Source organism: Panulirus ornatus, chromosome 9, assembly GCF_036320965.1.
Source record: "Panulirus ornatus isolate Po-2019 chromosome 9, ASM3632096v1, whole genome shotgun sequence".
Taxonomy (NCBI): Eukaryota; Metazoa; Arthropoda; class Malacostraca; order Decapoda; family Palinuridae; genus Panulirus; species Panulirus ornatus.
The window spans coordinates 30,291,769-30,313,384 of NC_092232.1; the positions used below are offsets into that span (position 1 = coordinate 30,291,769).

At 39.7% G+C, this 21,616-nt stretch overlaps 2 protein-coding genes across 2 annotated transcripts in view; one reads left to right on the forward strand and one right to left on the reverse strand.

Moving 5' to 3' along the window:
* LOC139750309 (coiled-coil domain-containing protein 39-like) overlaps window positions 1–21,616 on the forward strand; it is a 512,953-nt gene that overhangs the window by 92,739 nt on the left and 398,598 nt on the right. The window lies entirely within an intron of this gene.
* The window catches only part of LOC139750308 (galactosylgalactosylxylosylprotein 3-beta-glucuronosyltransferase P-like), a 156,961-nt gene that overhangs the window by 4,495 nt on the left and 130,850 nt on the right, over window positions 1–21,616 (reverse strand). The window contains exons 4-6 of the mRNA XM_071664949.1: window positions 19,585–19,846; window positions 4,968–5,122; window positions 859–1,146 (exon numbers count right to left, since the gene is read on the reverse strand). Coding sequence (XP_071521050.1) covers window positions 859–1,146; window positions 4,968–5,122; window positions 19,585–19,846 — 705 coding nt within the window. The remainder of the gene's footprint in view (window positions 1–858; window positions 1,147–4,967; window positions 5,123–19,584; window positions 19,847–21,616) is intronic.

Genomic DNA, 21,616 nt, shown 5'->3' on the forward strand with positions numbered 1-21,616 from the left:
ACTTTCCTTGTCTCTTCATTTTCCCTTTCTTTAACCTCTTTATATATTAGTTAAGGCCAAGCCTCAATGTAGGCTTTTGTCCATGACTGGAACCTAAAACATAAAAAAGGTAATGATTAAGTCATAAGTGTAAAATATACAAGAACAATTTGTCATCCTTCCAGGTTCCATTCTAAGCAAATAATAGAGGATACTCATCCTTGATAAGTCTGTATAGGCCAAGATAAGCTGAATAAGCCAAACAAAAAATAAGCCAAGGAATGATCCAATACATCTGGGGATCCTGAAATTATGTGGTGACTAGAATGGCTGGTTAAAGGGTACAAAGGTTACAAATGGGGGGGGGGGGAAGGGGGGAACCTGGGCTAAGGTGAAGTTTGCAACTAATGAAAGGTGGCTATTAGGGGGTGACAGGCATAAACCTTATCAGAGGGTGGGAGTAGAGGTTTCTAACCCCAAGAAATCAGAGAATAATCACACAGCTCACAAGACAGACTAAACCCAGAGAGAGAGATTTAAAATTTTGGATCAGCTCAGTTTCCTGCCCAGTCATGAACATCATTTTAGATTAATGTTCTTTAAATGCCTAACAATATATCACATGTATGATTTTCTCACTGGATACAAGGGCTTGATGCATGACATACCTATAATTGCTATAAAGATGCTATAAATATTAAATGAGTGGCAAGCTCATAAAACAGAGAAAATTATTTCTTCCAAATCCTATATCTGAAGCAGGGATAGAAGGTGAACATACCAGGAGTCTTATCAAAATTAATACAGTTCATGCAAAGGCTGACTTTGTCATCACAGTTTATTTGATCATTACCAAGAAAAATAATGTTTAATACTTACTTTTGTACAATTAAATGCAAGTGGCTCTATTTCAGATGCTTTTATGCCCAAACTTTTCATAAATCCATCCTCTTCATACCCAACTTTGTATGGCATGGCAGCTAAGGGCCGCTCCAATAGGTACTGGACGTTAACAGCAAACCCAGCCATGTCAATGGGAAACTTACGCTTGGCTATCCAGCCATCATAAAACCCAAGCACTTTTCCATCCTTTACAATAGGTGTAGACACTCCAAGTTTGGTCACCAATCCTACTGGGAACATTGAGACCTTCCGTGTCCACCTCATCTGCACAGAAAAGATGATTTTATGAACATTAACTGCAAAGTATAATACATGTTAAAGAACAACATAAGTACAATGAATGTTAAGGCACAACATTTCATTTTATTTCATCACTCTAAGTATTGAATCACATTCTGCATGGATACTCAAGAGGTAAGCTCATCGTAATGGTTGCTTATGAAATGTAGTTACAGAGCACACTTTCAACACTGCTTAACAAAAACTCCTAAACAATAATATTTTCCAAAACTAACAACTTTATATGTAATTGGTAATGCAACTCTAAGAACTCTTTCATTGGGATTTTGCAGTGTTGAAGGTGTCCTTCAAGTGGGAACACAGTAATGAGCCACTTTGAGGTAGGATGGTTCTCTTCAAGGGTGTCCCCGTTTCAGGCCACTAACAGTCATACAGCCTCATTCCAGGTGACTTATTGCACAAGACTGCCACTTGCATGCAGCATCTTGGTACAACTATAATCATGTTCTTTGTGTTTGGCCAACAAACAAAAATTTACAAACATTTCTCTCTTTACTTAACAATTTAGTACCTTCTGTCACCTTTAATATGAAAGTGGAAAATGCTTGTATGTTTCTATTTTTAGACTGCAGATGTGTACAGTAATCTTCTTCCTCAATATTTTTCTCTAAATGGATAGGATATAGCTGTGAGTTTGTCATGGTCATCAGCCTCTGAAGCAACTTTAATTTCACATCTACAGTGATAGCCTTACATCCTACATTCCCCTTAGCACCTTTATTTAGCTCCCATGTCATATGGGAATGGTAATATTATTCCCCCTTATCTGCATGGGGGCGGGGGAAGCTGGCTTACTACTTAAGTTTTTCTCCATCAGTTTTTGAATATGCAAATAATTATAAGTCCTTGAATTAACAAGCTGAGGGGAACTATTTAGAAAGAATATACAAAAAATACAATTTATATCATTAACTAAGTATATGTTGAACAATAAGTTACCTTAAAAGATAACATTCCCATGCTAGCATTTCTATCTCAATACCTGTTCCATTTCTATCAATTCATGAATTAGGTATCAGCCTACTGGTGAGGACTGGGTAAAAGAGATTTTTTTTAAGCATATTTGCCATTTTCCACATTAGCGAGGTAGCGATAAGAACAGAGGACTGAGCCTAAGAGGGAAATATCCTTACTTGGCCCCCTTCTTTGTTCCTTCTTTTGGAAAAGTAAAAGCTGGAGGGGAGGATTTCCAGCCCCCCCTTAGTCACCTTCTATGACACACAGGGAATACGTGGAAAGTCTTCTTTTTCCCCTATCCCCAGGGATGAAAAAAAGATATATATATAAAAGATATATATTTTTTCATACCTGGTCACCATTTCCCACATTAGCAAGGTAGGTGTAGGAACAAAGAAAAGCCACATTTGCTCACGTCCATTCTCTAACTCTCATGTGCAATGTACCAAAACCACAGCTCCCCATCTACAACCAGGCCCCACATATCTTTCCATGAACTCCAGCCAATTCACATGCCCTGGTTCAGGCTACTGAAAGCACTTCAACCCTTGCATACTACATCATACCAATTCACTCTATCCCATGCATGCCATTCACCCTCTTGCATGTTCAGGCCCTGATCACTCAAAATCTTTTTCACTCCACCCATACACCTTCAATTTGGTCTCCCCTTCTTCTTCCCTGTACTTCTGACACATGTAATCTCTTTGTTAACCTTTTCTCACTCATTCTCTCCATCTGACCAAACCACTTCAGCTTGGTCACCATCTTCAGCTTTCTCATCTACACTTTTGTTATTACCACACCTCTCTCTTGCCTTTATATTTGTTAATCAAATCACCTCTCACCATATATTATCCTTAAAACATTTCATTTCCAAAACATTCATCGTCCTCTATACATCATCATCCATAGCCCATGCATTGCATCCACATGATATTACTGGAACTACTATACCCTCAATATATCCATTTTTGCCTTCCCAGATAGTGATCACTCTTTCCACACATTCTTCACTGATCCAAAACTTCACCTCTCACCCATCCTATGACTCACTTCTTCCATAGTTCCATTCACTGCCAAGTCCACTTCTAGGTTATATAAAATATTCTACTTCCTCCAACTTTTCTCCATGTACATTCACAATCTAACCTGACAAGCTAATGCCAGGAAACAGATGAAGAAAAGCCACATTTGCTCACTCTTATTCTCTTGCTGTTATGTGTAATGCACCAAAACCATAGATCTCCAACCACATCCAGGCCCCACAGACTTTTCCATGGTTTACCCCAGACGTTTCACATGCCCTGGTTCACTCCATTGATTGCATGTCGACCCCAGTATACCACACCATTCCAGTTCACTCAGTTCTGTGCAAGACCTTCACCATCCTGCTTATTCAGGTCCTAATTGTTCAAAATCCTATTCTCTCCATCCTTCCACCTCCAATTTGGAAATTTTTTTATTTGCTATAATATGTGTGTCACCCAATATGAATGAATATTTTGTGATTTGGTGTAGCTTATGTAACCAATACAATGGAAAATGATACCTTTGCAGACATGATGAAATGTTACACTTATTTTGGAGTCAGGAAATACCCAATACAGTATTAGGTAAAAGCAGAGATGATGGTGGCAAAAGTAAGCATTTGGTCACATGCCTTTTGATTACAAGCTAATTACCAGTGGATGGGATACAGATCGAAAGATTTTTGCCATTGAGTGAAATACAGACTGAATAAAATTTTCCCAGGACATTATTATTAGAAGCCATTATATAGAAATACCTTATATTTTCATTAAAATTCTTTTTTATACACTGTTAATATAAAGGTACATTTCTCAGATTTGTTGCAACTAGGCTCTCTTACTTGACATTACGCAAACCTGTAACCCAATTCTCAAATGTAATATCTGCAAAATATCACAATCTAAGCTTTTGGAAATTGGAGGTATATGGCACTGAAAACGAATTCATGAGAGCAAATTTTCTGTGCTCATTAATGAGACTGGTTGGATGGGTCTGCCATTAAGTTTAAAATGAGGCTACAAGTGCACTTACCTACCTCACTGGTTTACTCATACCCATTGCTTTTGCAAAATGCCTTTCATGGGATGTCACCTTAGTTGCTAACTTTAGTTGCTGAGATGAATGGACATGCATTTATACCCTAAAACACTAAAACTATTATAAAGTGATTTGGGTGGGAGGATTCTAGTGGCTACAAAGAAGTGAATGCCAATGATATTGAGGTGATACTGTACTGGAGGTACTTTTGTCTCATTTTGCAGTTGTGGAATGTTTGTGGTTTTTAGGTAGCCAGTGATTGTTCATAGTGCTTTGGTTTGGTTTCAGCTTAGCAATAGTCAGAGTGAATGGCCAGATAGGAGTTGTAGTTTTGGATGGAGCAGATGAACTGTTCATAGAGGATACTAAGAGAATCTTTTCTTGTGCAAATCTGGTACCATTGTGTCCTGAGGGTGTTTAAGACCTATGTGTTGATTTTTGTGGTTTGGGAAGTAATTCTTATACTGGATTCCACCTGTATGATGTTATACCATATGTGAAAAGTCATCTTCAACAAGACTGTATCATCAGTGGGTGGAAAGAAGCACTGTCTTATCAAGAAGCCTCCAACTCCAGAAGAGTCCATCTTTTCCCCTCCTGGTTTGAGTGTAAACATGAAGTTGCAGGAATCCCATATAAGGGATCATGGGGTTATATGATTAATTAATCATATGCATATAACTGTGGATAGTCTTCAGCAAGCAAAGGCATGTGGATGTAAATTCAGAACCATTGAAAATTATTTCTTGGAAACCAACCTGCTCAAAGATGCGAATGTCATAGGTGTTGTCATCATCAGCAAAGTATAAAACCCCATCCTTGGCATTTTCACGAACCCAGTTAAGCCCTGCCATGCGATTGGCAACTCCTCTAGGCTTGTTCCTCTCTTTCTGGTACTTTGATGGCATCTGGACTGTGAGAGAAAGATAATGTATCACTTGCATTTATATTGCAACAGGATAAAACTTTAGTATATTTCATTACAATTAGAATGCATTACTGTATCCCTAATTAATTCCCTTGTCAACAAGCAGAGAGGGAAATACAGAAGAATTTTCTGAGCCTTGAAATGTTGAATAAGGTATTAAAAACTGGTTATTTTTCAACATAGACTTTGTCTGCTGCTTCCCAAAAATTATAGGAGCCATTGTTAAAAGGCAAAGAATCTCATTTATAAATAGTGATCACACACCATTTTTAACACTTGTTCACCAGCTCTTAGCAATGGATATGTACTTTAAGCAAAATGTTGATATCTTAAATCTATCAGGTGCCAACAACTCACATCAAGCTTTTGCATCTAACCACCAAGCAGTGCTTAGATGTCCAAGCATTAAACTTGAGTCACCTTGTATACAGTGAGAAAAGACATTCTGCAAGACACTTTTGCCTATACAAGATAGAGACCATTCGTTAATCCCCTGTCTAGAATGCGATTCCCTAAGTTAGGGGTCACGAAGTTTGTGTTTTGTCACTAAACATCCTCCCAGGAAGATGCCAATTCTCTGGAAAATGATTACGTGGTGAGCAGGTAAAATGTCTGTCACTGTTACCACCATCCATTTGTATTTCTTCAGGTTATTCTCAAAACATTAATATGATAAATACACTTTATAATGTTAGATCTATTCTTAAAATTAAAAAGTTTTAATTCAGAGGTCGTGAACTCCACTGAATCTCAATCAATGTTTTGGAGTCATGAAAGTCATGCTTTGTGAACTTTGGCTTTATATGTAAAATTGCTTGGGAGCCCTGTATAGAGGTACAAATTCGCAGTACCAAAATATAAGAAAAAAAATTATCATCCAGTATTTAGCTAACCAAATAGCTCTTATACCTGGAATTTAAAATGTCTTCCATCCAGTATAACTGCACACTGCAGTATAGGTATTCTAATACAAGAAGGTTACGTTTCTGAAAGTCCTGTTGTTATATGATATGTTGTTGGATTTGAAGGGTTATATTCCCCATCACTAATTTTCTATACCTATCTCCTAAGTATAGAATATACATGCAACAATGTAGTCTTAAATCTGCATACCAAAGAAGTATGTTAAGCCACTCACTGCCACCAAAGAAGTTGGATTTCCAGTCTGCTTTGTCATGCTATTTTTTCATTATTGAATAAGAATATAGATATATTGTGAATATGAGTGTAATGAGTGTTAAAAGAAGACAAAAATATGTTATAAATGAGCGAGAATGAAATAAAAAAGTCTTTGTTAAGTCTCATACTTGAGCCATGTGATCCATATGTGGTGTGTCATCTGTCAACACCTCTCGCTTCCCTAAAACACGACTAGAGTGTAAATGTTTATGATAGCAGTGTTAGCATCACCTTCTGCTCAGGGGGTGGATACTGATCACTCTGTTTTTAGTATAGGATTCTTGAGTGTTAAGTTAGAATTATTGTTGTAATGGTGTCCTGTATATCATAAGGTGCCACTGCTTTGTGTATGATCATGTATGCTGATAATAGAAGCTGCACTGCATACAGTAAATAGTGACTGGGTATTTCCTGCTACTCTGGCTATACCCAGAGTGGATATTTCAGTATGTTGAAAGGCAATGCAGCCCTCCTCTCCCAGTTGATGCATGGCATTACTTTTAGGTCACCTATGCCTATTGTTCCTTCTGGTTCCCTCCTTCAAAAGAGGACAATCTATTCTTGAGATGGATGATCCTGGTGACAAACTGGAAGATTCTCCAACTGGATGGGAGTTAAATAATGTTACAGAAGTCTTTCAGCACCTTATGAAAAAGGAGTACCCAATCCCTACTGTTCTGACTGGTACAAGTTACAGTTCCCCAAACACATGTAGCATGGTGAAAAAGGAGCTTGCATTTTTTATTTCTTTATGAACACAAAAATCTAGCACTTCACGATAGGTTTACTGAGAAGAAAATCATTGCAGTCACAAAAGACTTGAAAACATTATCAGTGGCCACCCAGGTAGAATGCCTACACAAGGAAGAGCTTAAAATCCACTTACTTGAGGTTGTAATGAAAACACAGGTCATTATTAAAAATTTTCTACTCACTTACCATTGCAAGGAATAGAGGAGAGTGCACCTCTCATCTGGGCAAGGAGAAATGTGATCTGTGATAAGAAGAATCAAGTTATCACTTCCCAGGTGGGACAGTTCAGGACAAGCTCTACATTCCAGGCTGTTTCCTCTGTCAGGATGAATGCTTCACTGGGATGCCAACTTTCTGTAGAAATTGTAAACACTGGGGCCACAGGGCTTGGCAATGTGACACTAACACCAGATGTGATTTCTGCAATGTATGCTAAGACTTGGCTTTATGCAAACAAAATATTGTCTAGGGAGAAGGATTCCTCCAAAGTGTCTCAGTCGTGGAGAGACTCACAATCCCTGATTGCTAACGTGTCTCAGGAGGCCCAGCTGGATGCTTTAACTTGATCGTCATCAGCAGTCTCACCAGGGAACTGATGACAAGGTCAATCTTATTACAAATCCACTCATACCTAATGATGCAGACTTTCCATGACTGAAAGTGAATACCTCTGGTAAGACAAGACAAAAGGATAGTGGTTTGGTGAGCTGCAAACTGAAGCCACAAAGGAATCTGCAATTACTGATCAGTCAAGTACACATTTGTCCCAGATGTACACAGGTACTGACAGGCTGGCTTTTTGACAATTCTGAAATGCACTCGGGTATAGACAGATGTGCTTGTTGACAACTAATTCTAAATGCTCTTAGGTACAGACAAATGTGCTTATTGATAGTATGTTGAACTGACTGGAGACAAGTGACTGCAAGAAGCTACACAACTTTGAGAGTGCACTGAATGATTCCCAGGCAGTTCATATAAACTTGGTGTCACACTTCTCCTCTAGAAAACTCTAAAAACAATGTTATAGAGTCAAGTTGCTATGTAGCATGAGACAGTTACCAAATATGTTTGTACTGTATTGAATAATGCAATATTTTGACATCCATTTCTATGAAAATATGGGGTTAGGAACTGTAGAAGAAATATTTATTATATATTTATTGTACTTAATCGCCGTCTCCCGCATTAGCGAGGTAGCACAAGAAAACAGACAAGAAATGGCCCAACCCACCCACATACACAGTGTGGTTTCAGAATTGGTAGAGGATATATGAATTAGGTGTTTGCTTTAAAAAATAAGTGAGAGAGATGTTTAGAGAAACAGATGGATTTGTATTTTGCATTTATGGATCCAAAGAAAACTTATAGGGTTGATAGAGATGCCTTGTGGAAGATCTTATGAATAATGGTAAGGGAAGAAAGCTACTAAAAGCAATGAGAAGTTTTAATCAAGGGTGTAAGGCATATGTATGCATAGGAAAAGGAGAGCAAATCGTTCCAAGTGGAGGTCAGTCTGCAGCAGGGGTTTGCAGTGTCACCATGGGTGTTTAATCTATTCATGGATGGAATGCTGAGGGAGGTGAATGTAAGAGTCTTGGAGAGACTATAGGAGATGAGAGGGCTTGGTGAGTGAGTCTGCCAATGATACAGAACTGGTGGCAGATTTGAGTGTGAAAATGCAGAAGTTAGTGACTAAATTTGGAAGGGTGGGAAAGGACAAAGTTGAGATTGAATGTGAATAAAAGTGTCGGTATTAGGTTTAGCAAGGATGAGAGACAGGTTAGCTGGGATGTGAGTTTAAATGGAGAAAAGTTGGAAGAAGTGAAGTGTTTTGAATACCTGGGAGTGGACATGGGTGGGTTGGGCTATTCTTTCGTCTCTTTCCTTGTGCTGCCTCGCTGGCGCGGGAGACAGCGACAAAGTATAATAAATATATATATGGAAGGTATTAAGAATATATGGTGTGAGAGGCAAGTTGTTAGATGCAGTGAAAAGTTTTTATCAAGGATGTAAGGCATGTGTACAAGTAGGAAGAGAGGAAAGTGATTAGTTCTCAGTGAATGTTGGTTTGCGGCAGGGGTGCTTGATGTCTCCATGGCTGTGTAATTTGTTTATGGATGGGGTTGTTAGGGAGGTGAATGCAAGAGTTTTGGAAAGAGGGGCAAGATTGCTGTGAGTTGTGGATGAGAGAGCTTGGGAAGTGAGTCAGTTGTTGTTCACTGATGATACAGCGCTGGTGGCTGATTCGAGTGTGAAACTGCAGAAGCTGGTGACTGAGTTTAGTAAAGTGTGTGAAAGAAGAAAGCTGTGAGTAAATGTGAATAAGAGCAAGGTTATTAGGTACAGTAGGGTTGAGGGATAAGTCAATTGGGAGGTAAGTTTGAATGGAGAAAAACTGGAGGAAGTGAAGTGTTTTAGATATCTGGGAGTGGATCTGGCAGCGGATGGAGCCATGGAAGCGGAAGTGAATCATAGGGTGGGGGAGGGGGTGAAAGTTCTGGGAGCGTTGAAAAATGTGTGGAAGTCGAGAACATTATCTTGGAAAGCGAAAATGGGTATGTTCGAAGGAATAGTGGTACCAACAATGTTATATGGTTGCAAGGTATGGGCTGTAGATAGAGTTGTGCGGAGGAGGGTGGATGTGCTGGAAATGAGATGTTTAAGGACAATATGTGGTGTGAGGTGGTTTCATCGAGTAAGTAATGAAAGGGTAAGAGAGATGTGTGGTAATAAAAAGAGAATGGTTGAGAGAGCAGAGGAGGGTGTTTTGAAATGGTTTGGTCACATGGAGAGAATGAGTGAGGAAAGATTGACAAAGAGGATATGTGTCAGAGGTGGAGGGAACGAGAAGAAATGGGAGACCAAATTAGAGGTGGAAAGATGGAGTGAAAAGGATTTTGAGTGATCGGGGCCTGAGCATGCAGGAGGGTGAAAGGCGTGCAAGGAATAGAGTTAATTGGAATGATGTTGTATAATGGGGTCTACGTGCTGTCAATGGATTGAAGCAGGGCATGTAAAGTGTCTGGGGTAAACCATGGAAAGTTTTGTGGGGCCTGGATGTGGAAAGGGAGCTATGGATTCGGTGCATTATACAAGACAGCTAGAGACTGAGTGTGATTGAATGTGGCCTTTGTTGTCTTTTCCTAGTGCTACCTCACGCACATGCGGGGGGAGGGGGGTGTCATTTTCATGTGTGGTAGGGTGGCGACAGGAATGAATAAAGGCAGACAGTATGAATTAGGTAGATGTGAACATATGTATATGTCTGTGTGTGTATATATATGTCTACTTTGAGATGTATAGGTATGTATATGTGCGTGTGTGGACGTGTATGTATATACATGTGTATATGGGTGGGTTGGGCCATTCTTTCGTCTGTTTCCTTGCGCTACCTCGCTAATGCGGGAAACAATGACAAAGCAAAATAAAATAAATATAACTCTTGGTCAATCTTTTCTCACTCATTCTCTCCATGTGACCAAACCATTTCAAAACACCCTCTTCTGCTCTTTCAATCACACTCTTCTTATTACTACACATCTTTCTTACCCTATCATTACATACTCGATCAAACCACCTCACACCACATATTGTCCTCAAACATCTCATTTCCAGCACATCCACCCTCCTCCGCACAACTCTATCCATAGCCCACGCCTCGCAACCATATAACATTGTTAGAACCACTATTCCTTCAAACATACCCATTTTTTGCTTTCCGAGATAATGTTCTCGATTTCCACACATTCTTCAACGCTCCCAGAACTTTCACCCCCTCCCCCACCCTAGAACTCATTTCCACTTCCATAGTTCCATCCGCTGCTAAATCCACTCCCATATATCTAAAACACTTCACTTTCTCCAGTTTTTCTCCATTCAAACTTACCTCCCAATTGACTTGTCCCTCAACCCCACTGTACGTAAGAACCTTGATCTTATTCACATTTACTCTCAGCTTTCTTCTTTCACACACTTTACCAAACTCAGTCACTAGATTCTGCAGTTTCTCACACAAATCAGCCACCAGCGCTGTATCATCAGTGAACAACAACTGACTCATTTCCCAAGCTCTCTCATCCACAACAGCCTGCACACTTGCCCCTCTTTCCAAAACTCTTGCATTCACCTCCCTAACAACCCCATCCATAAACAAATTAAACAACCATGGAGACATCACACACCCCTGCCGCAAACCTACATTCACTGAGAACCAATCACTTTCCTCTCTTCCTACACGTACACATGCCTTGCATCCTCGATAAAAACTTTTCACTGCTTCTAACAACTTGCCTCCCACACCACATATTCTTAATACCTTCCACAGAGCATCTCTATCAACTCTATCATATGCCTTCTCCAGATCCATAAATGCTACATACATATCCATTTGCTTTTCTACATATTTCTCACATACATTCTTCAAAGCAAACACCTGATCCACACATCCTCTACCACTTCTGAAACCATACTGCTCTTCCCCAATCTGATGCTCTGTACATGCCTTCACCCTCTCAATCAATACCCTCCCATATAATTTACCAAGAATACTCAACGAACTTATACCTCTAATTTGAGCACTCACTTTTATCCCCTTTGCCTTTGTACAATGGTACTATGCAAGCATTCTGCCAATCCTCAGGCACCTCACCATGAGTCATACATACGTTGAATAACCTTACCAACCAGTCAACAATACAGTCACCACCTTTCTTAAAAAATTCCACTGCAATACCATCCAAACCCGCTGCCTTGCCGGCTTTCATCTTCCACAAAGCTTTTACTACTTCGTCTCTGTTTACTAAATCATTCTCCCTAACCCTCTCACTTTGCACACTACCTCGACCAAAACACCCTATATCTGCCACTCTATCATTGAACACATTCAACAAACCTTCTAAATACTCACTCCATCTCTTTCTCACATCACCACTACTTGTTATCACCTTCCCATTAGCCCCCTTTACTGAAGTTCCCATTTGTTCCCTTGTCTTACGCACTTTATTTACCTCCCTCCAAAACATCATTTTATTCTCCCTAAAATTTAATGATACCATCTCACCCCAACTCTCATTTGCCCTCTTTTTCACCTCTTGCACCTTTTTCTTGACCTCCTGTCTCTTTCTTTTATACCTCTCCCACTCATTTGCATTTATCCCTGCAAAAATCGTCCAAATGCCTCTCTCTTCTCTTTCACTCATAATCTTACTTCTTCATCCTACCACTCACTACCCTTTCTAATCTGCCCACCTCCCACGCTTCTCATGCCACAAGCATCTTTTGCGCAAGCCATCACTGCTTCCCTAAATACATCCCATTCCGACCTCTCACTCCCTTTACGTCCTTTGTTCTCACCTTTTTCTATTCTGTACTCAGTCTCTCCTGGTACTTCCTCACACAAGTCTCCTTCCCAAGCTCACTTACTCTCACCACTCTTTTCACCCCAACATTCTCTCTTCTTTTCTGAAAACCTTTACAAATCTTCACCTTCGCCTCCACAAGACAATGATCAGACATCCCTCCAGTTGCACTTCTCAGCACATTAACATCCAAAAGTCTCTCTTTCGTGCGCCTATCAATTAACACGTAATGGAATAACGCTCTCTGGCCATCTCTCCTACTTACATACGTATACTTATGCATATCTCTCTTTTTAAACCAGGTATTCCCAATCACCAGTCCTTTTTCAGCACATAAATCTACAAGCTGTTCACCATTTCAGTTTACAACACTGAACACCCCATGTACACCAATTATACCCTCAACTGCCACATTACTCACCTTTGCATTCAAATCACCCATCACTATAACCCGGTCTTGTGCATCAAAACTACTAACACACTCACTCAGCTGCTCCCAAAACACTTGCCTCTCATGATCTTTCTTCTCATGCCCAGGGGCATATACACCAATAATCACCCATCTCTCTCCATCCACTTTCAGTTTTACCCATATCAATCTAGAGTTTACTTTCTTACACTCTATCACATACTCCCACCACTCCTGTTTCAGGAGTAGTGCTACTCCTTCCTTTGCTCTTGTCCTCTCACTAACCTCTGACTTTTCTCCCAAGACATTCCCAAACAACTCTTCCCCTTTACCCTTGAGCTTCGTTTCACTCAGAGCCAAAACATCCAGGTTCCTTTCCTCAAACATACTACCTATCTCTCCTTTTTTCTCATCTTGTTTACATCCACACACATTCAGACACCCCAATCTGAGCCTTCGAGGAGGATGAGCACTCCCCGCGTGACTCCTTCTTCTGTTTCCCCTTTTAGAAAGTTAAAATACAAGGAGGGGAGGGTTTCCAGCCCCCTGCTCCCGTCCCCTTCTACGACACGTGAGGAATGTGTGGGAAGTATTCTTTCTCCCCTATCCCCAGGGATAATATATATATATATATATATATATATATATATATATATATATATATATATATCATCTCACTTTACCCTTGAGCTTCATTACACTCAGAGCCAGTACATCCAGGTTTCTTTCCTCACACATACTACCTGTTCTCTCCTCATCTTGGTTACATCCACAAACACATTCAGACACCTCAGTCTAAGACTTCGAGGAGAATGAGCACTTCCCACTTGGCTCCATCTTCTGTTTCCCCCTCCCTCCTGCTCCTGCCCCTTTTAGTCACCTACGACTCGCGGGGGATACGGAGGTAGAATTCTTTCTCCCCTACCTCAGGGATAAATGGTTTGAAAATAGTCTTGGAAATAAAGTCAGGGGTTGATGAGAGTTCAAGACCTAAGGAAGGAGTAGCACTGTTCCTGAAGCAGGAGTTGTGGGAATGTGTGATATAGTGTAAGGAAGTAAGTTCTTCTTAGATGTGGGTAAAACTGAAAGTAGATGGTGAAAGATAGGTGATTATTGGTGCTTATGCACCTGGCCACGAGAAGAAACATCATGAAGAAGGTTTTTTGGGAGCAGCTGAGTGAGTGCGTCAGCAAATTTGGTGCATGAGACTGGGTATTAGTGATGGGTGATTTAAATGCGAAAGTAAGTAATGTAGCATTTGAGGGTATAATTGTTGCATATGGGGTATTCAGTGTTATAAATGGAAATGGCGAAGAGCTTGTGGAGTTGTGTGATGAAAGTGATGGGAGATTGCGAAAAACTGGTTTAAATAGGGAGATATACACAAGTATATGTATGTAAGTAGGAAAGAAGGTCAATGGGCATTATGAAATTATGGATTAATTAATAGGCATGTAAAAGAGAAACTTTTGGATGTAAATGTGATCAGAGGCAGCTGGTGGGATGTCTGATCACTATCTTGTGGAGGCAAAAGTGAAGATTTGTAGAGGTTTTCAAAAAAGAGAAGACAATATTAGGGAGAAGAGAGTGGTGAGAGTAAAAGAGCTTGGAAAGGAGACTTGTTTGAGGAAGTACCAGGAGAGATTGAGTGTAGAATGGCAAAAGGTGAGAGTAAATTACGTGAGGGGTGAACGTGAGGAATGGGATGTATTTAGGGAAGCAGTGATGGCATGTGCAAGAGATGCATTTGACATGAGAAAGGTGGGAGGTGGACAGATTAGAAAGGGTAGTGGGGGGTGGAATGAAGAAGTAAAGGTGCTGGTGAAAGAGAAAAGAGAGAGTGCATCATGAGAAACATCACACAGAGCAGTAGCCCACTAGAGTCTACCATTGTATGTAGTTTACAAGTAAGCTGAAGGTTGTAAACTTCAAAACAACATGAACTACATCAGTATGACAACCACACCACTATACTTCTAAAGTAATTATGCAACAGTACAAACAACAACAGTACATACAGCAACAGTACAAACAACAGCATAACATAAATCTCACTCATCATCAATTTGATAAAAAGACGATAATACTGAAACATTGTCACGACCCTTTGGGACCACATGTAATAAAGACTATGTATTTACATACGGGAATATAAACTGTAGCGACCCCACTATCGCTCCACAGTGTTGTCTTACTAACGCCGCCCAGATTTAGTGCCAGGTCAAAACAGGCGACCTCACCTGACCTAATCTCCAGAGAAACGAGCCTAGTGGCCCAGCCTATGGCCATCCCTGTGTTATTAACCTGTGACCTCCATACTTGATGTTCGGCAGTGGCAAATCAGAAGATGCTGCTGTAATTATAGATGATCTGACTCTTTCCATTAGAATAACTGCTGTCAGTCCACCACCATGGATAGAGAGGTCAGAGCTGGCGACACTCGGCTTCAATGACCTGATCTTCCTGCCTTTTGTATACCCAGGTATCAGTGCAGCAATGCAGTCAGTCAGGGGGTTGACTCAATACCAGACAACAAGTGCACCACTCCAGTACCTGAAGCCTTGGTGATGTGACTCCAGACTCAAGCTGCCAAAAAGAGTGTCTCCTCCGTCACCCAACATGACTCCTGATGTATCATCTTCTCAGGTTTCACTGTGGTACCTCATCTCTGATGTCTGTCTTCAGTAGGACTCGTGTGAGATTGCCTCCGCCCATCACGAGCAGCAGCTGTAACAAGGGACCTACAGCCACGTCTGTAGCACTCCTGCATCCTTAGTGCCTCTTCAGGAGCCTCCTGCAACCCATGCACACTGCAGGAGCCACAATACGGGCCACATCCACCACCTCCTACAGGAGGTAGACTCCACGTTGACTGGGCAGCCTTGCACTTCTCCCACGTGTTCCTGCTTCATATGACATCCTCATCTGCCAAGTCTGTCTTGTTACTCGACCTACATTACTTCTTCTTCACCAGAGTCTTGCACCTCCAGTAACTTGGTGTTGCTCCAAAAGCTTTCATAAACCATCATAGTACAGGCCAAGCCAGGACACTACAGTTATCCTCTCCTGTGTCCCAAATGATCCCACTCTCTACCTCCACCAGACTTTCCCAGATGAAGAGACCTCAGGAAAGAAAAGTTGACCCAACGAGTTAAGACATTAATTTACAACTTATCTGATGAAGCAAAACATGTGCTGAGAAAAAATGAATAAACCGACTGGAAGGTAGTAAACATTTTATATACATATGAAATGGTAGGGGAGAAAGGATTGTACCTCATCAGTATTCCCTGTGTGTCACAGAAGGCGACTAAAGGGGGTGGGAGCTGAGTGCTGGAAACCCTCCCCTTCTTGTAATTTACTTTCTAAAAGAAGAAACAGAATGAGTCAAGCAAGGAGTGCTCATCCTCCTCGAAGGCTCAAATTGGGGTGTCTGAAAAGAGAGGAGAGATAGGTAGTATGTTTGGGGGAAAGAAAACTGGATGTTCTGGCTCTGGGTGAAATGAAACTCAAGGGTGAAGAGCTTGTAGAGTTGTGTGCTGAAGACTGGTGATAGTATATACCTGGATTAAAAAGAAAGATACAAGTATATATATGTTAATAGGAGAGATGGTCAACTGGCATTATTAGATTCCGTTTTAATCAATAGGTGTGTAAAAAAGAGACTTCTGGATGAAAATAAGCTGAGACGGGCAGCTGAAAGGATGTCTGATTACTATCTTGCAGAGGTGAGGATGAAGATTTGTAGAGGTCTTCAAAAATGAGGAGACCATTTCAGAGAGAAGAGAGTAAGTGAGCTTGGAAAGGAGACTTGTGTGAAGAAATACCAGAGAAATTAAGTGTAGAACAATAAAAAGTGAGAGCAAATGAAGTTAAGGGAGTGGGTGGGGAAAGAGAAATATTTAGAGAAGCAGTGATGGCATGTGCAAGAGATGCTTGTGGCATGCAAAAGGTGGGAGGTGGGCAGATTAGAAAGGATGAATTAGTGCTCAGAACGTAGTTCCTGTATGGTGCTCCAGTTGGTTCTTGTGTATAGTGCTGGTGAGCAGAATGTGATGTCTGGTGAATTCTGCTGCTGAAAGTGGTGGATTGGGAATTTGGTTGGCTAGTTGCATAGGTTGAGGATACTGAGAGGTTGCAATTGATGTATGAGTAGGGCACTTTGAGGTTCAGGGATGTGAGTGTTAATCAACATCAAATGTTTAGCACTACATTATACAACTGGAACAATAGCTTATCCAGAACAGAGTGTCTGTATCTCCAAAGAAGTCTTCAAACATGCTTTTAACCCCAGACAGACATGAATCTAGCTCACACTGTCCAGTCATGTTGAATGGACAACATTCACCCCTCCCAACACCAACGACATCGAAACAAAAGCAAAGCAAAAGCAAAGCAGCTAATTGCCTCAGAACACTAACTGGCACCAGATTTGGATGAGAAAAAGAATCCCTCAGCATCCTATACAGACAATTCATTTGTTCCAGTTTAAAGTATGCCTCACCAGCATGATCTTCCACCCTATCAAAAGCAAATAAAACAAAGCTGTAAACCACAAAAATAGTGCATTCAGAAAAATAACTGGCTTCCTGGCAACTATAAACACTCAGTACCCTTACACTGAAACAAAGATCCTTTTAGTATAGTCCTACACCAACATGTTCAGCACTCAATTTAGTGCAACAGCACTAGACCCATTCCATCCAAATCACTATAACAGACCACCAACTTCCAAGTAGAAATAAAAAGGTTACCCATGCCTCACAATCCAGTAATCTCTACTCACAGATCCCATGCAGATATCTCATGCAGATATAACACTGACAAAACACATACACACTGAAATAACCTGACAAGCACTAAAGAACCAAACTCCCATCTCAGTCTTAAACTCCAACCCACCAGATATACACCCATCAGAAACCACACTCCCCTAGACAGACATGTGTGACACTCTCCCACTTACTCTCTTTACATCACCCATCATTGCATCATTACAAACACTGTTTCAGTATATCCCCAAGAACCTTCATGCCACAATGCAACTAGAATAAAGAAGACATCAAGCACTTACTACTCCTTTGATTAAGTACACAAATCACAATACTGTATGACCTGAGGTCCCAGTACGTGGATGTGTCCAGCTTCCTAATTGCCACAGGAGCTTTATATGAATAGAGGGGACTCTGGGGGCAGGAATTACATTGATACATATATCAAATCCAAGATAGCCATGACTTAAACAAAATTGTCCAAATCACCTCAGCTACAATGGGACAAAAATTCCAACTCTAATTTCTTTCTTGAATGATACATCTCAGGGGGTGGCTCATGCTAATTCTCCAAATGAATTTCTTACTGTACCTGCTCTTATAAGTAATTACACAGTGCTCATATAACTTACAGCATCCTTTTTATGTGGTCCTAATAAATGAACTCCTCTTATCATATTTGTATAGTCTTTTCTATTCGTTCCCACAATATAATAAAATCATGCTGACATTCTTTGTTTTATGTCACCCCTTAAAGCTCCCATTTCCAATATTAATGAATTTTTTGGCAAATCTGCCAAATTACACAACCTCTTCAAATGAAAAATCCTTAAAATGTAATGCTGAGGTATTACTTTGCACTAATATATTTACTATCACCAAAATTGGGTGTAAAACCCTCATCCAGCCATCCCTTACATATATGTAATGCTGTTCTCAATCAGTTGTGATCCATCACCATTATTACATAAGTTTCAACTACTGTGTGCTCTATTTCTCTCCTACTGTGAAATTCTAGAATTCCCATATTCAGTTCTCAAAATTTATTGATAACCTTTTGACTGAAAACTGCAATTTCACTGTTTGATATCACTTCATAGTAACAATCCTCTTTTTATATCAGATAATTTGTGGTTAACTTGCATGTTTTACTAACACTTTTGACTCACCAAAGGAGTGACACTAAATCTATCAAATAACTTAAAACATTCAGAAAAGGTTAAAGTTCAGAATTTTGCTATATTTATGAATAGGATGAAAAGAAAATATTTTTCCTTTTATAAGTGTAAAACTAGTGCATGGATAAGCAGCTATCCTTGAACAATTTTCAAAGATTACATTTTTTTCATGAATGAATTTAGGAGGGCTGAATTTCACTGTACACAATTCAGCATACAGTTTATTACATAATATATAGTTATGATGCATACCTTAACTGAAGATAATTTTTTTGCCTCTTAAATGAGATACATCCTAAGCTATTGGCTAAAATTTGGTTACAAAAGAAAATATTTACTACTGGCCTACTTGGCTTGTCCTGAGGCAATTATAGCAACTCTGGTCAAAATGGAGTAAGATAAACCACAAATATGATGTATCACAACAATATCGGGAAATTTAGGACAGTTAAGTCGTTGTGGAAGAGGAAGTAAAGTAAGCAATCGATGTAGTTATTTAGTCATAATTATTCTTTTCTTTTAATCTTGTAGGATTGATGCTATAGCACAGTTTGTAGTTTTATAAAAATTTCTGTGAGCATGTTTGATAACAGCAGTTTTAGAGAACAACAAAACTAAGTTGTGGTAGTGTTTAGGAAGCAAATAAGTAAAAATGGAAACCAAGTGAATTTTTTCATGCTTAGTGCCCACACCTCTGAATCTAACTTGAAGCAGAGTATCAGAATCCCAAAATTAGCATAGAAAATGTATAGTGAAAGCAGAGTACAAGTTAAATTCAATGCTGTATCTAACTTACCACGGAGGTAAACAGTATGGAGATCTGATTCATTGAGATAGTTTGTGACTGCAGGTGTAGCTTCTACAGCATCCTCAGACACAATCCATACCACATTAGGGATGTTCATGAGTGTCTGTGCAGTACGTGTGAGCTCTGCCAATTGCTCAGCCCTGGGGTAGGTGGGTGTGATGATGTATAGAGGAGGAAGCCCCTCCTCCCACCTGGCATGGCTACACCTGCCTTCTTGATGAACAGCCACACTGCCACCATCTACAACAAGCTGAGAAAAAATAAGACATTGAAAATTCACCAAATGAAAGAAATTGATTTTACAACTGCAAAAAAAAATATAAGCACTTGGAAAACACACATAAGGTCAGGGGGAAAATTGAGAGCAAGAATTCCTTGTTATGAGGCAATGGTAACACTTCGTGTACATCACACATGCCACTTGTTTCATGATACTTTTATTCTTTGTTCCCATGAATATTGTGCAGTTGACATCTTGGGTTCATCCAAAACTGTTTTTAGCCATCTGTCTAGTCTGTTCTTAAATGGTTCAGTTTTCACCCTACAGTTTTTGCTACTCCACAATAAAAAAAAGTATGCAGGACATTATGGTATCACACTTGCATCTGTTTGATTGTACACATATTCTTGTTAGCCTGATAGAAGAACATTCATGTAACAGAAACTTTATACTATAAGTATCACTTGTGGAGATGATGATCTAGACATATTTTGGAACATATAGTTGCATGAATTTGCATATTGACTGGGAAGGCTTGATTTTGTACAAGTTTTTGAAAGAGATCTGAATGAAAAGGTCAGATTTATAACAAATATTTAGTACATAAAGACAAATATCTCCCTCTCTATTCATCTATATCTCTGATGCCCTTTCCCTTTGGAACTCCCTCAAAAAGGTGCCCATGGAACTAGAGTCTCCATAATTAGTGAACTCCAGTGCTGCTTCTTAGCCTATAGTGCCTCAGTCTTGACAGGCCACTGGCAAAGGGCAAATCTAGTGTTGCTGTATTTACAGAGGCTCTTACCTAATGTTCCTACCGACTTCTTACACCTAATGCTCCTACCAAATGTTCCTACCTACTACTTATACCTAATGCTCCTACCTATATGTTCCTGTCTACTACCTCTATCTTATACTCTCAATTTTGCCAAAAGGCAGGGCTAGCCACGTAGCACTCACCACAGGAAAATGTAGAATTACAAAAAATGGGCTGTGTGAGTTAAGTGTTGTCAAGTGTTATGTGAGACAAAGAAATTATATGTTTGTGGACAGAATGCCAGTAGTCCACGTGTGGGTGAAGCAGAAATATAGGACAGCTACCTGGGTCAGAGAAGTGCAACTTGACAGCCACTTAAGTGCTGGCTTATTACACAGCTGTCACTAACCCTCCTGATACCCAGGGAGGTAGTACTGGTAATATACTTTTCTAATCATTGGCTACCTACCAACTACTACCTACAAAAGTCAAATGTCATGGCATACAAATCTATACAAATTATTTTTTTTCTTTATATTCAACTCATGGCTTGGTATTAGGCAATGCACTGTTTCTTGTTTTATTTTGTATGGCATAACATTTAGGAGCCTGTCCATATTTCTGGTTAAGTTCCTGTATATTTCTGATATCTTTCTCAAAACTTTTGTGTTTTAATTTGTGTGCTTTTTCTTTCTTCCATAATTTGATGACTGTAATCCTAGTGTATCAATTCTTGAATTACTTTAATTTATTGCCACACCTAATCTGTATACTATCCTCCTCCTCTTTCTAAACTGCAAGGTTCAAGTTCCTTCCATCTTTCACGATAATCGTTTCTAAAATCTCTCCAGTGTATTACTTTTGACTTCTGTTCATGATCATAAATAAAATAGTATTCAGTATTGCTTCTCATTGAACATGAACAACATAGATAAAATTCTCTTCAACCTGTTTGTATATTACATTCATTTCCTTTTGCATTACAATGTTGCCTTCAAAACATTTTATCATACTGGACTTTCTATTACCATTTTTTTTGTCTG